The sequence below is a fragment of the Apodemus sylvaticus genome, chromosome 22, assembly GCF_947179515.1.
Source record: "Apodemus sylvaticus chromosome 22, mApoSyl1.1, whole genome shotgun sequence".
Lineage (NCBI taxonomy): Eukaryota > Metazoa > Chordata > Mammalia > Rodentia > Muridae > Apodemus > Apodemus sylvaticus.
In genome coordinates, this window is record NC_067493.1 from 21,913,520 (window position 1) to 21,925,778 (window position 12,259).

The following is a 12,259-nucleotide window of genomic DNA, read 5'->3' on the forward strand; positions in this document are numbered from 1 at the left end:
AACAAAAGCCTGCACAATTTGGTGGATGGGCTTAGTAAGGGGCCACATTTTTCTACATGATTTGAAAGATAAATGCATGAAAACAGTAAGTCTACACTATGAGCAAACAACGCACAAAGATGTAATTTTTGAAAGGGGGCGGATGGTGTTTTTGTATGCGTTAGTGTGGCCGTCTGTGGCGGGCAGGAGAGGATGTCTGATCCTTTGGTTGTGTGCTCACTGCTGGTGCCTGGAACTCTGATCTTTGACCAGAGCAACAGGTGCTCTTAACCACAGAACCATCTCTCCAGCCCCTCAACGCTGTGATTTGACATTTACAAAATGAGATGGGGCAGTGCTGTTTGTAAAGCGTGAAGTTCTTGTATGGGATTAAACTTGCCAGAGATTCAAATCAGACTGCTCTAATTTTAGGACATTAAGAGTCAACAAATCTATAGAAAATGTTCATAAAACTTGTTATCAATAGAAACGAGGAAGGATTAAAAAATGTGTCACTATAAAACACAATCACTGAACCACACAGGGAAGGCAGCAATGGAAGAGACATGAAGAACCGGCTCCAGACATCCCTACCACACTGGGCTTAGAGACTCGACGCATGTCACCATAGCATCCTGGATCTCCTGTCGAGGGCCCTCATCTTTTCCAGTCTGGGTTCTCTCCTTCTTGTCCTGCCCCCGGCTGTAAGGTTGGCTGAGCCCGGAAGGGAGCCTTCGGCCTTCCCCACGAGTAGCACTGACTCTAGACTGGCTTGTCACGGTGACACTCACTGGCTGCTCTACTGTTCAACCTTGTGCAGCACAGTGGCCTCCATGGCACCATCGGCCATCAACTCCTGCTATTCCAGCATCGGAGACAGTTTCTCACAAAGGGAGCCCAGGAGCGTGGATGGCCGTGACGAACCCGCAGGAGCGTCAAGTCAGATGCAGACCACCCGGCTCCCCAGCCTCAGTCTGTAATGCAGGTTCTATTCAGTGGGATAGCATTCGGCTGGTTGAAATACAAATTCCACTTGGTCCAGGATTGGCTCTGCGACCTGGGTGGTTCCTCACTCTCTCTGAGCAGACAACTCCTTTTCTGTGAAGTATGGAGCCATCCATCTCCTTGATTGAGGTCCTACAGAGCTTAAGGACTGGGGATACACAAAGACTCCAATAAGGCTACCGGGCCCAACCGGCCACGAAGGAGCTTGTAGCCCTGTGTTGGGGTGTGGCTAGCTTCTCCTTAGGGAGGAGCTGGGAGGCTCCTGAGGTTTCTGAGACTTGGCATCTCACGCTGGGGCCAAAGGGACAAAGCAGGTGAGGCTCCAGGGCTGAGAGGGGCTTGTGCCCCAGGACGTGGCATGCAGCCGGAGCCCTGTAGAAAGCTGGCACCTGCCCAGGACACACTCCTTTAGCTCAGCCGGAGCCTCACATCCTGTGTCAGGCTGATGTCACAGCCATACGCTCGCTCACCACGGTCTCGGCTCCACCTGAACTCTGACTCATACTGCTTTCCCGGGATGGAGAGACAGACACAGCCAGCCGTGCCTCCCACAGGTCCACGTACAAGGGTAGTCAGTAGGATGAAGATAGACAGGCACGCGGACACGTCACGACTGCCGCTCCTGTCACCAAGGCTTTACACAGGCTAGTTTGCTTCTGACCCCGGGAGCCCCTGTGACCACGGGACACCGCATCTTCACAGGCCGCAAGCACCACCACCTCGAAGCCACACCCCGCGCTGTCTAGGAGGGATGGCAGATGCTGAATTGGAAGAGGGGCCACATGGAAACAGACGCTAACACGGGGACAGCAAATACTTTTATAAAATATTTATTCTAAAAAAAAAAAATCACACTGTACAAATTTAGCTATAACATTCTCAATGCTCAGATTTATAAAAATGTCAACATAACAGACTAAAGGGGACAAACTTTCACTGCTTTCGTTTTAAATTAGGAAGGAAAAACAAAATGATTTTGTCTTTTTTTTTTTTTCTGACACAATGATAGTAAATTTCTAAAAGATATCCAACAAGCCAGCAGTAAGAAGCGAAGGTTGGCCTGCGGCCTCCACAGCTCCATTTCTGCAGCTGAGTGGGAATCTGCAGGGCCAGGGCCGCTTTCCCCTGCGGGTGACTCGGGCTCACTGAGCCACAGCATCACACTTGTGAGATTTCCACACCAGTGATGGAGTGAAAATCTGTGCTCAGAGCAGCAAGCCTGCCCAGCTGTCCTGACTCTGTTCCTAACACTGTGGATTCCATAGACCCTGCTGACGGTCTGCGCACAGTACGCAGCTGCTCGGAGGTGTATTTCTGCAAGTTAGGGATGTAGGGGATATTCTCGATCTGCCCTTCACACTGAGACAGGAGTACCACAAGGAGCCCCAGTCTGGGGCTCCTCAAGTTAAAAGGCGCCTCAGATGCTGCTGAGTTTGGCTCTGCCATCGCCGATGGCCTGGCTGTCCGTGTGTGCAGGGGCCGTGTGTGCAGTCCTCCAGGACTCATCTCATGCTCTTCCACACACAAACTACTGGGAAGGTAACTGAATAAAGTGGACAACAAGGCAGAGAGGTCTCAACAGCCAGGGCTCAGAGGCTGAGAGGCACATTTCACATTCTGGGTGGGGTGGCAGCTGAGGTCACAGCCACGGATGCCAGGCAGGGTCCATGCGACACAAGTTGTCCAGGCTGTTGGCAGCAGCCACCAGGGTGTTCACCTTGCTCTCCCCACCATCAAACTGGGCCAGGTTGTGCAGGCGGGTCATGATGGCAGTGACGGCTTTCTGAACTAAGGACACCAGCTGCTGGCTGTCCATGTTTTCGGGCTGCCCAGCGGCCGACAGCGGAGAGGAAGTGTCCTCCTGGGTCTTTTTGTGCCAAGCAATGATCTCATCCCGGAGCACGGTTTTCAGAATGCCGTCCACCTGTGCAAAGGAGAGAGGAACATAGCTGTGTCTCACGGAGGGGTGGGGGGTGGAGTGGGGTGGAGGTGGTAGTGATGGGGGTGGGGTGGGGGGAAGGAGCCATCCAACACGAGCAGCCAGGGTCAGGCTGCCACCTAGGGATGGAACAAAGCACTGTTCTGGTATAGTGTCAGGGAAATCTGATGAGAACTCAGTGAATGTAGCCAGCGACAACCCCAGCCGTGGCGGGCTTCAGGGCTGCGCCCTCACTGTGCTCAGGGCAGAGGTGCTGAGGGCATCTGGGAAGGCAAGTGAGGGGAAGACAGATTCCGCCCAGCTTGGCGTGAACTACACGCACAGCCCGCCCTCTCTGAGGAAGGCTACTGCATCAGGGCCCACAGCTCCAACCACCCTAATAACCCCCGCTCTGTGGCAAACACGTCCTGGAACATTATTAGGGAATTAGGGATACTAGGCTGATCTAGTCTGGATTAGACTGGCTTTAGATATATGTACAATAAGACAAACTGTCTTCTGAATTAACAGCCAGGAGGAAAAAATGCCCTATTTACTATCTTATAGCTATGAACACAGGGCAGCCAACCAAAGCTTATAAAACTCAAGGCTGTCAATTAAAACAAAACCCCACCTACTTAACACCCTTAGGAACCAACTCTGCTCCTCTGGAAGCTCTGCACCTGCACTTTATCTTGAATACCCCTTTCTATTTGCCTGCTTGTCAATTATTTATTGATTGTTAAATGTTTTAGATTAATTTTATTTTATGCACATGAAAATTTTGGCCAACATTTCCTTGTACCACTTGTGCGCCCACTGCCCACATAAGTTAGAAGTGGGCATCAGGTTCCTCAGAACTGGAGTTACAGATGGAACTGAGCCAGGATCCTCCTCAAAAGCAACTACTGACAGACACTGACCGCTGAGCACCCACCTTTACTACTGACGCTGACCGCTGAGCACCCACCTTTACTACTGACGCTGACCGCTGGGCACGCACCTTTTTTTTAAAAACAAGAGCCTCGAACCCCTCATCTACAGCAGCAACCATTGGTGCTGCCAAGGCCTTGCGTGTCTGCAGGTGTCTGTGTCTACTTGGGTCTCACGCCAGCCTGTACAGGGCAGGCAGCAAACCAGAACAGACTTCAGCCTTTCATGCCAAAACGTCATGTGAGATGGGAACTGGAATTTGCTCTAGGGATCAAGGAGGACCCTAGATTCCTTCTGGCAAAGTGGCCTGCCTTACACTCAAATATCTTTAGTCACTGAACATTGCAAACCTACAGATACTCCATTTAACAACTCCCTCCCTGCTCACAGACCTCAGGCCCACCGAGACCGCAGGCAGAGTTGAGGAATCGTCCACCCTTCTCACAGGAGCTGCTGAGACCCACCTTGAAATTAGGCTGGGCAAAGCACCGTGCTACAGCAATCATGGAGGCAGTCAGTGGGCCCGAGACGCCAATGGTGGTCAGGAACTCAGATATGTTGGGCGTGAGGCGGAAAGGGACAGGACGGTTGGCGTCTAAGTCCCCAGTTGCATCATTTATGTCAAATCGGAAGTAAGCAACGTTCAGCTTGCCTGTGTCCTGTATTTCAGAGGGAGACATTGTTACGGCCCACGCTGGCAGGACATAGCAGTCAAAGCAAGATCTGGCTGCTAACGGCAAGTTACCTGAGCAATCTGAACCATCTCAGGGTTGAGTCTATTCAGGTGCAGGACAAACTCGGCAAAGCCGATGAGCGCCAACTGGATGGTGAACATCTTCCGGAAGGTCCAGTAGTCTGTGGCGTTGGGGAAAGTGTGCAGGGCCCACTCCTTCAGCATGCTGCGGGGGACCATGTTGCTCTGGACCTCTTTGAGAATGTCTCGGAGGACCTGGAACACATCACTGTGTGACTCTTTGCCCATGTTCCCCAGCAGACCGAGAGCTTGTGAACTGCAGCTGCCGTTTCCTTAGCGCCTCCCTGACCACCGCAGACCGCGCCCCTCAGGCCAGGGCGCCCCCTCCCCCCGCCCTGCCTGTGCACCTGAACAGGAACCACGGCTGTGCAGAACGCGCCTCTCAAATCAACACACTAAACTACTTTCCCTCTCGCTGCTCTGGACACAACAACCAGCTAATAAGGACAAAGGACAGCTGGCCACCAACATCCTCTTTCAATCACTGATAGAGGGAAGTGTCATAAACCCAGAAGCTAATCAAAAGGGAGAAAAGACATCTGCACGAACTCAGTTTTGTCTTGCAAGATACCAAATCTCAGAAACAGCTTTAGCCCAACTGGGAAAAGCCAAAACCAATTTTTCCAGGTCTCTGGAAATTGAAGGCTTCTAACAATGGTCAGACAGGTTCTTATCTAGAACAGCAGGCTGAGGCCTAGCAGGAGCAGCAAACCTGGTGGCAACATTATGTGTCTTTCTGCCACTCTTCTTCCTACATCCTCAGTGGCCAGGACTGCTAACCCGCATCCCTAGAGTTGCCCTGACCTGACCCATCTGTCAGCATCCTACAGAAATCCCACGGATAAGGCTGTGATGTTCACTCATCGATGACAGTGACTGTATTTACCACTGCAGGCATCAGAGACCACACTACCAGCTGCAGCCTTCAAGAGTCCGGCTGAAGACAAAAGCGGTGCAGGGCAAGGGGTAGGAGAGGCGGCAGCTCTGGCCGCTCTAGCACATTCCTGGAACCTAGAAGGTCGAGTGTTTGCATGTGATCCTGAGGCTCTGCCACAGTAGTAGTGAGGGGAAGGCAAAACTACAAACCACAGCATCACGCTGCTGGCATGCCCAGAGAGATAAGACACAGCAAACATCTAAGAAATCTGTCAAACCAAGAGCTGCAGGGGGTGGTTTAATGGTTGAGTGCCTGCTTACCATGAGGCCCTCTGTTCAATCCCCATTACTGTCAAAATGCATACACGCATGCATATGCGCGCGCGTGTGCGCGCGCGCGCGCACACACACACACACACACACACACGTTCAAATATCTATCAGACCATCTACTGACGAAGCTGATTTCAATGGCTACATGTGACAGAACAGACTTCACAGAGTGAGCCCAGGAAAGTCACTATGTCATACAAGAATGTCCAGAATTTACTATAAAAAGATAGACCAGGGGCTAGAGAGATGGCTCCACCAGCACGGTACTCTGGCGGAGGACGGGGGCTGGGTTTCCAGCACCCGCGTGCTGCTTGCAACTTATGTAATTCCAGTTCCAGGAGATCCACCCTCTTCTGACCTTCTTAGGCACCAGACATGCAGATGACGTACACACGTGCATTCAGGCAAAATACCCATATACATAAAAATGGATATTTTAAAAAGACAAATTGTCCAATTTAAAAACAGGCAGAGACCTTGAGCAGGTATCTTGCAAGGAAAAAAAGGTAAATAGCCAGTGACACAGAGGAGACTCTGTCACCACAAGTACAGTGACACAGCCAGGCCTAACAGCATGCCATGCCTTATAGGGTAGCCAGGGCTAAAAAAAAAAAAAAGGCAGACAATATGCACTGGGAAGGAGTTAGGGCACATACTGCAGGCACCCTGGAATAATGTTCACTAGACTTCAAAACATGGAGTCGCCGATCAACCCAGGAGTCCTGCATCCAGGTGTAAAGATGAATACACACTCAGAAGAAGTGAGCATGTATTCAAACAGACAAGGGTGACAATGTCCACAGGAGCTCTGGGTATGCAACCAAAGTGTAAATCAATCTCGCAGAAACCCATCAGCTGACAAACGGACACGCTAGTCTAGAGTCTAACGTGACACTGAAACAGGGGCGACACACTGGCTAACAGTCTGGATTAATGTCACGTAAGTGAGAATTCAGACACAAGTCCAATTCCATTCATGCCATGCCAAGACAGGCAAATTAGACCCATGGCCGCCTCGGGGGAACTGGAGAGACCCGGGGAGTGGTGGGTGACAGCCATACAACTGAAAATCAGCCACAGACGCTCAAAGCCTTCAAGGACGGCTTCCACTGCATGCGCGCTTTATCTCAATAAAAGTGTTACTAAAACCATGGAAATGGAGCAGAGCTAACACAGACCAAACCCATCAGGTGCAGAGGAGGCTGGAGTGTGGCCAGTGGTTCTCTTAAGGCAGCACTTATAAGCAGGACCAACACCAAGCCTCGGTTACTGGCAAAGCACATAGCTTTAGCTAATGGCTTCCTCTGTCAGACGGAATGATGGTCTCTCCCATGAACACTTCACATCTGCCCAAGGGGACACAGAATGACCGAGCCATGACCTGTGCTATAAAACACCAATTCTCAGAGGAGGCTGCCCAGAAGCCCAGGAGGAAACAGATTCACTCCCTCTGCCTGAAGAAGCAGGGCGCTGCCTCAGACCCTGCAGCCAGGACTACCTTACACTGTCCCTGCTGAGGAGGCGGAAGGAAGCCCTGTGGGCTCTAGCTTCCTAAATAAAGCCTAAAGTTGCAGGGCCCAGAAAAACTACAATGAGCCCCGGGCAATACAGGGCAGGTCATGGCTTCCACCCCGTGGCCTCTCCTGGTAATGCACAGAAGGACCCCGTGGCACCTGGGGAGGGGCCAAAACAGCTGCCTCTTGCCGCTCCACACAACCCTGGACAAAATCTTCCCAGCCAAGGGCAGGAATCTGCAAATAAGGAGAGGGCCCTCTGTCACCCTGGGAACACAGGCTGTCTGGGACTCCTGTGGCCCACTCAGTGCTCCTGCCCCAGGCAACCCAAACAGCTGGGCCCCAAGGTTTTAGTGTGTCATATATTGCATTTTAGAAACCCCACAGGGTCTGTGTTACCCAGTTACTGGCTGCCCAGTCAGCATGCTATCCTCTGGGCTTAAAGTCTAATTTCTGAGCCTTTCTGTAAGTGCAAGGCGGGGACAATGGACTGAGGTCAGGAAGCTCATCACAAGCCCTGCAGCAGATGGTCACCAGCCCCCTGACCTTGCCCATGCCATGAGAAGTGGGGTCCCTCGCGGAACATCCCACCGCAACCAAGCAGCACGGCCGGAGGCCCCGGGTGGTCGCTGGCCTCCTGCCTGGTACCTGGTGGCTGGCCTGGGTCCCGCGAGCCTGCACTGTGGCCAGCCTGTCATAGTAACGGGAGATGGGGTTGTCGTGCTCAATGCCTTTCTTGGCACAGCGCTGCTTGTAGATCTCCACGAGGGAAAGGGAGGAGGGGTTGTCTTCCACGAGGCGCATCTGCGGGGACACAGCCACAACGCGAGGAACTGAGGAGGAAGGGACAGTGAGAGAGTGAGTAGGGGTGAGAGCGAGCGGGCAGGTTAGCACTCCTCCCCTTCGCACCACCAGCCAGAGCACAGCTAACTATGTACCAGATAAAGCCGTGAGAGCCCCGGGCACATGCCCACCTACGGAGATGGCCTAACGCAGCACCCAGGGTTCGCGCCTCACTGGGTGCTACAACCATCCTTTAGCAGGGACTCACTCGCACTCGCTCCTTAGAGACCTTCCCGGGCTGGGCCCTGCCGGGCTCTAAGGCACCTGCTACATTTGTCTACCTGCAACTAGAAGGGCTGGCTCCATCTCTTTCTCTGCCAGCTTGAAATTCACTCACAAGAGAAGGCCAATGCTCCAGTCACATGGCCACCACAGCCACCATCGAGGTGTGGCTTCTCGAGCAGTGTGCATCTTGGGATTGCATTTGTCATGGCCAAACTCCTGAGCACTAGTTGGAAGTCACCCAGTAGGGAGCCACCTGTCACCTCCACGCCACAGCTGCTTGTGATGCCAGCTGTCAGTCCCTGACTGGCTGGCACTTCAGGCTCTTTACCCCCATGGGGCAGTTCTCCGGTTAAACGAGCTGAATGACAGAGATGCCATCTTAAGGAATAAAGAGCTTCTGCTGACGTCAGCTGGAGAGAGCCGACGGAGCCTGACAGGACCTGACGGGCAGTGCCAGCGGGGTCCATCACAGCTGCTCACGCTGCTAACAAGCAGAGTGATCTAAGGAGGCTCCAGCTGAACCGCAGCTGTTGGCTTCCATCCACCACAAAGTCCCATGATTCCAAGCTAACACGGTGACTCGTTACGGACCACCACCCAGTGGCGGGAAGTAGCTGGGACCATGGTACATGCACGTTACAGGGCACACAGTTTTTTGACACATGACAAATTTCTTCAGATTTCTTTTTGAAATCATTTTGGAATACACATCTAGGCATGATGGTGTATGTCTTTAGTCTCAGCACTAGGGACACAGAGGCAGGTGGAGCTCTTGAGTTTGAGGCCAGCCTGGCCTACATAGTGAGCTCAGGACAGCCAGGACTACACAGTGAACCCTCTCTCAAAAAGCCAAAAAATATGTAAAAAAAAAAAAAAAGAGAGAGAGAGAACACCTTCCAAAACCTACAGATTCATTTTTATTTTAAAGACACTCTCTCTCTCTCTCTCTCTCTCTCTCTCTCTCTCTCTCTCTCTCTCTCTCTCTCTCTCTGTGTGTGTGTTTTGCCTAAATGTATCTATGTGCACCATGAGACAGAGGAGTGTTACCAATGGCTGTGAGCGAGCATGTGCATGCTGGGAAACAAGCCCAGTCCTCTGGAAGAGCGGCCAGCACTTTTAAATGCTGAGCTCTCCAGAGCCTTATTTTTATAGTTAAGTGTGTGTATACATTGTATCCATGTGTCCAGGTGAGTGCTGTTGCCCACAGAGGCCACAAGAGGGAGTCCTGTCCTCTGGAACTGGAGTGACAGGTGGTAATGTGGGTCCTGCAAGAGCAGCATGTGGTCTCCTTTACTGACCACCTTCTCCAGCCCCTGAAGCTGCTGCTCTGGAGGTAGTAGAACTCCAGGGTCATGTGCCTCTCTCAAAAGGAGCCAGCCTAAGCCAGGCAGGGCGGCTGCCTTTTCACCCCAGCACTCGGGAGGCAGAGGCAGCACCATCTCTGAGCTTGAGGTCAGCCCTATGCTTGCATAGTGAGGTCCAGGCCAGAGAAAGTGTCTCAAGGTGGGGGGATGGTGGGGGGACTGATTACAGCTTTGCTGACAGAAGAATGCTTATATAGGACTGGAGCACAGGCAGTGCAGGAGGCTCCCAACTTGAGAGTCCTCAGTACTACCTGTAACCCTGCTTACTGTCCACCCACACAATGCTACAGCCCCCAAACAAGAAGACTATGCCGAGCTGATCACAGGGGCAAGAGCCTGAGTGTGAGCTCTTACCCCACAGTGAGTGACCAGTGGGGACAGGGCATGCGGCTGCTGCTCCTTACAGCTTCCCATCGGAGGGTGGCATGAAGGCTCCCGTACCTGTGAAGAACAGGTGCCTCTTGGTGGTCTCCTTCCTCTTCTCTAGGCACGGGTTCAGCAGGCGGAGCAGCTGCAGCACCCGCTCCTCCCTGCGGGACTCCGTGAGGCAGGCATCGTTCATGACGAGGTACGGGTAGATCTTGCCGTTGTGCCCTCGGATGTACAGCCTGCGGGCTGCCGTGTTGTGCTTCTGCACAATCTCCACTCGGGGCATAAAGCTACAGGAACGACAGGGAGGAAGGTGTGAGGCAGGCACTTTGCTGGGGAGAACAACCTTAAGAACTGGTGTAGACAGGCAGACAGACAGACAGACAGACAGACAGACAGACAGGTTCATCACACGGCATTCTACGTAGTGAATTACCCCACGACTGCCCTCTCTGGTCCCACTCATCTCATTTACTCCCTCTGGCCTTTTCCCAATTACATTTCTTCTTCATTCGCATACAGTGTACTAACGCAGTCAGAGTAGATTCCAGGGATCAAGCTTGGATCACCAGGCTGGGTGGCAGGCTCCTGTGCTCACTAAGCCATTTGCTGGCCCCTTTTCGGATGTTCTGCGGAGGGTCTTACTGGACCTGCCTGGCCTAATACTTGCTGTAGAACCCAGAGCAGCTCTAACTCAGAACCATCTTCCTGCCTTAGCATCCCAAGTCCAGGACTTACAGACGGGCGCCACCACACCTGAGTCTAGTTATGCTTTTAATACTGCACGTTAAGAGGTTAATAAACAAGTCAGGCAGTGGTGGCACACGTCTTTAATCCCAGCATTTGGGAGGCAGAGGCAGGCAGATTTCAGAGTTCGAGGCCAGCCTGGTCTACAGCGTGAGTTCCAGGACAGCCAGTGCTACACAGAGAAACCCTGTCTCAAAAATACCAAAGAGTTTAATAAACAGGTGGCACAGTTCAGCTTGTCAAGTTCGACAGTGATTCTCAAATAAACCTGGCCTTCTCTTCTCTTAGGACATGAATCCTACAGTCAGGTCAGGTCCCAGAAGAAACCAGCAACAGAGCTGTATACCTCACACCGAAGAACCACAGAGGCAGCGCCCGAGGCCAGCGCAAAGCCCTCTGCATTGGTAGGCCCTGCGCACTCACCGAGCAATCTTGATATAGTAATGTGTTGGCTTAGGCATCAAAAACTCGCCAGGGATCTCCACCTCAGCTGTCTGAGCTGAGAAGTTGCTCAAGAACCGACATTTTTCTTCTATGAGGAAGAATTTGGGAAGCTGCTTGGTCTTAGCCTCGAGGATTTTGATCCACTTTTTCAATTTAGAGATCAGATTGTGAAGCTTCATGGATCCGGGGACACTGAAGTCGAAATCTGCAGGTAAAATAAACACGGTTAAAGCAGGCTGCAGGGGCTGAGTCTAACACAGCCGGGCTGGCCACAGGGCCTGGCGAGCACACAGGAGGTCCTGGGCTCCTTCCAGGGACAGGGCTGAGGACAGGGTTAAGGGACAGTACACTCTGGCTGTCCCACTTAACAGCCCCCACATGAGCTTCACTGCAATGGGCGCAGTCTGTTTCTGGTTAGTTCACGTTTGCTCTTTCTTGTAATGACATCTATCTTGTTTGCTATTGGACTTTTTACATGATGACTGACATAAGCATACTCTATCGGTGAACTAGTTTATGACCGGTCACTGAGTTCCACATGAGGCTGGAGATGTAGCCCAGTGGTAATGTCTGCCTAGCTCACACAGGTCCTGGGTCCATTCCTCAGCACCACGTCATGTGCTGTCCGAGGCTCATCCCAGATGACGTGTGCACCAGGACTCCCGTCCGTTGCTCAGTCGGGCTGAATGACTCAATTCTCCTCTCCTCTACCTCCTGAAGAGAAGCTGTGTGCTTTCTGCTATGTGGATTAGCGGAGTATTCACACACACCTTGCTGCAAGGGAACGCTCAGCGCTGGCCCTTCTCTTTAGGCCTGCCAGTGGAGACAGGGTCATCACATACACACAGCTTCCAGAGTGTTCCGGGAACTTTCCTGTCCAGCTGCATGAGTGCAGAGAGGGTCTGTGATTGGACAGGAAAGAAGGGGGCGGAGCTAAGAGTTGCAGAGAGAGCAG

At 52.3% G+C, this 12,259-nt stretch overlaps 1 protein-coding gene across 13 annotated transcripts in view; it reads right to left on the bottom strand.

The window, feature by feature from the left end:
• Positions 1 to 1,855: 1,855 nt before the first annotated feature.
• Trrap (transformation/transcription domain associated protein) overlaps positions 1,856 to 12,259 on the bottom strand; it is a 98,375-nt gene continuing 87,971 nt past the window's right edge. For 7 of the 13 annotated variants that reach the window (XM_052168762.1, XM_052168764.1, XM_052168763.1 and 4 more), the window contains 7 exons: positions 11,284 to 11,509; positions 10,186 to 10,403; positions 7,961 to 8,145; positions 7,472 to 7,549; positions 4,581 to 4,784; positions 4,300 to 4,494; positions 1,856 to 2,908 (listed from right to left, as the gene is read on the bottom strand). In XM_052168762.1, coding sequence (XP_052024722.1) covers positions 2,624 to 2,908; positions 4,300 to 4,494; positions 4,581 to 4,784; positions 7,472 to 7,549; positions 7,961 to 8,145; positions 10,186 to 10,403; positions 11,284 to 11,509 — 1,391 coding nt within the window. In that variant the 3' untranslated portion in view covers positions 1,856 to 2,623. The remainder of the gene's footprint in view (positions 2,909 to 4,299; positions 4,495 to 4,580; positions 4,785 to 7,471; positions 7,550 to 7,960; positions 8,146 to 10,185; positions 10,404 to 11,283; positions 11,510 to 12,259) is intronic. The other 6 variants (XM_052168770.1, XM_052168771.1, XM_052168772.1 and 3 more) reach the window with 1 other exon arrangement.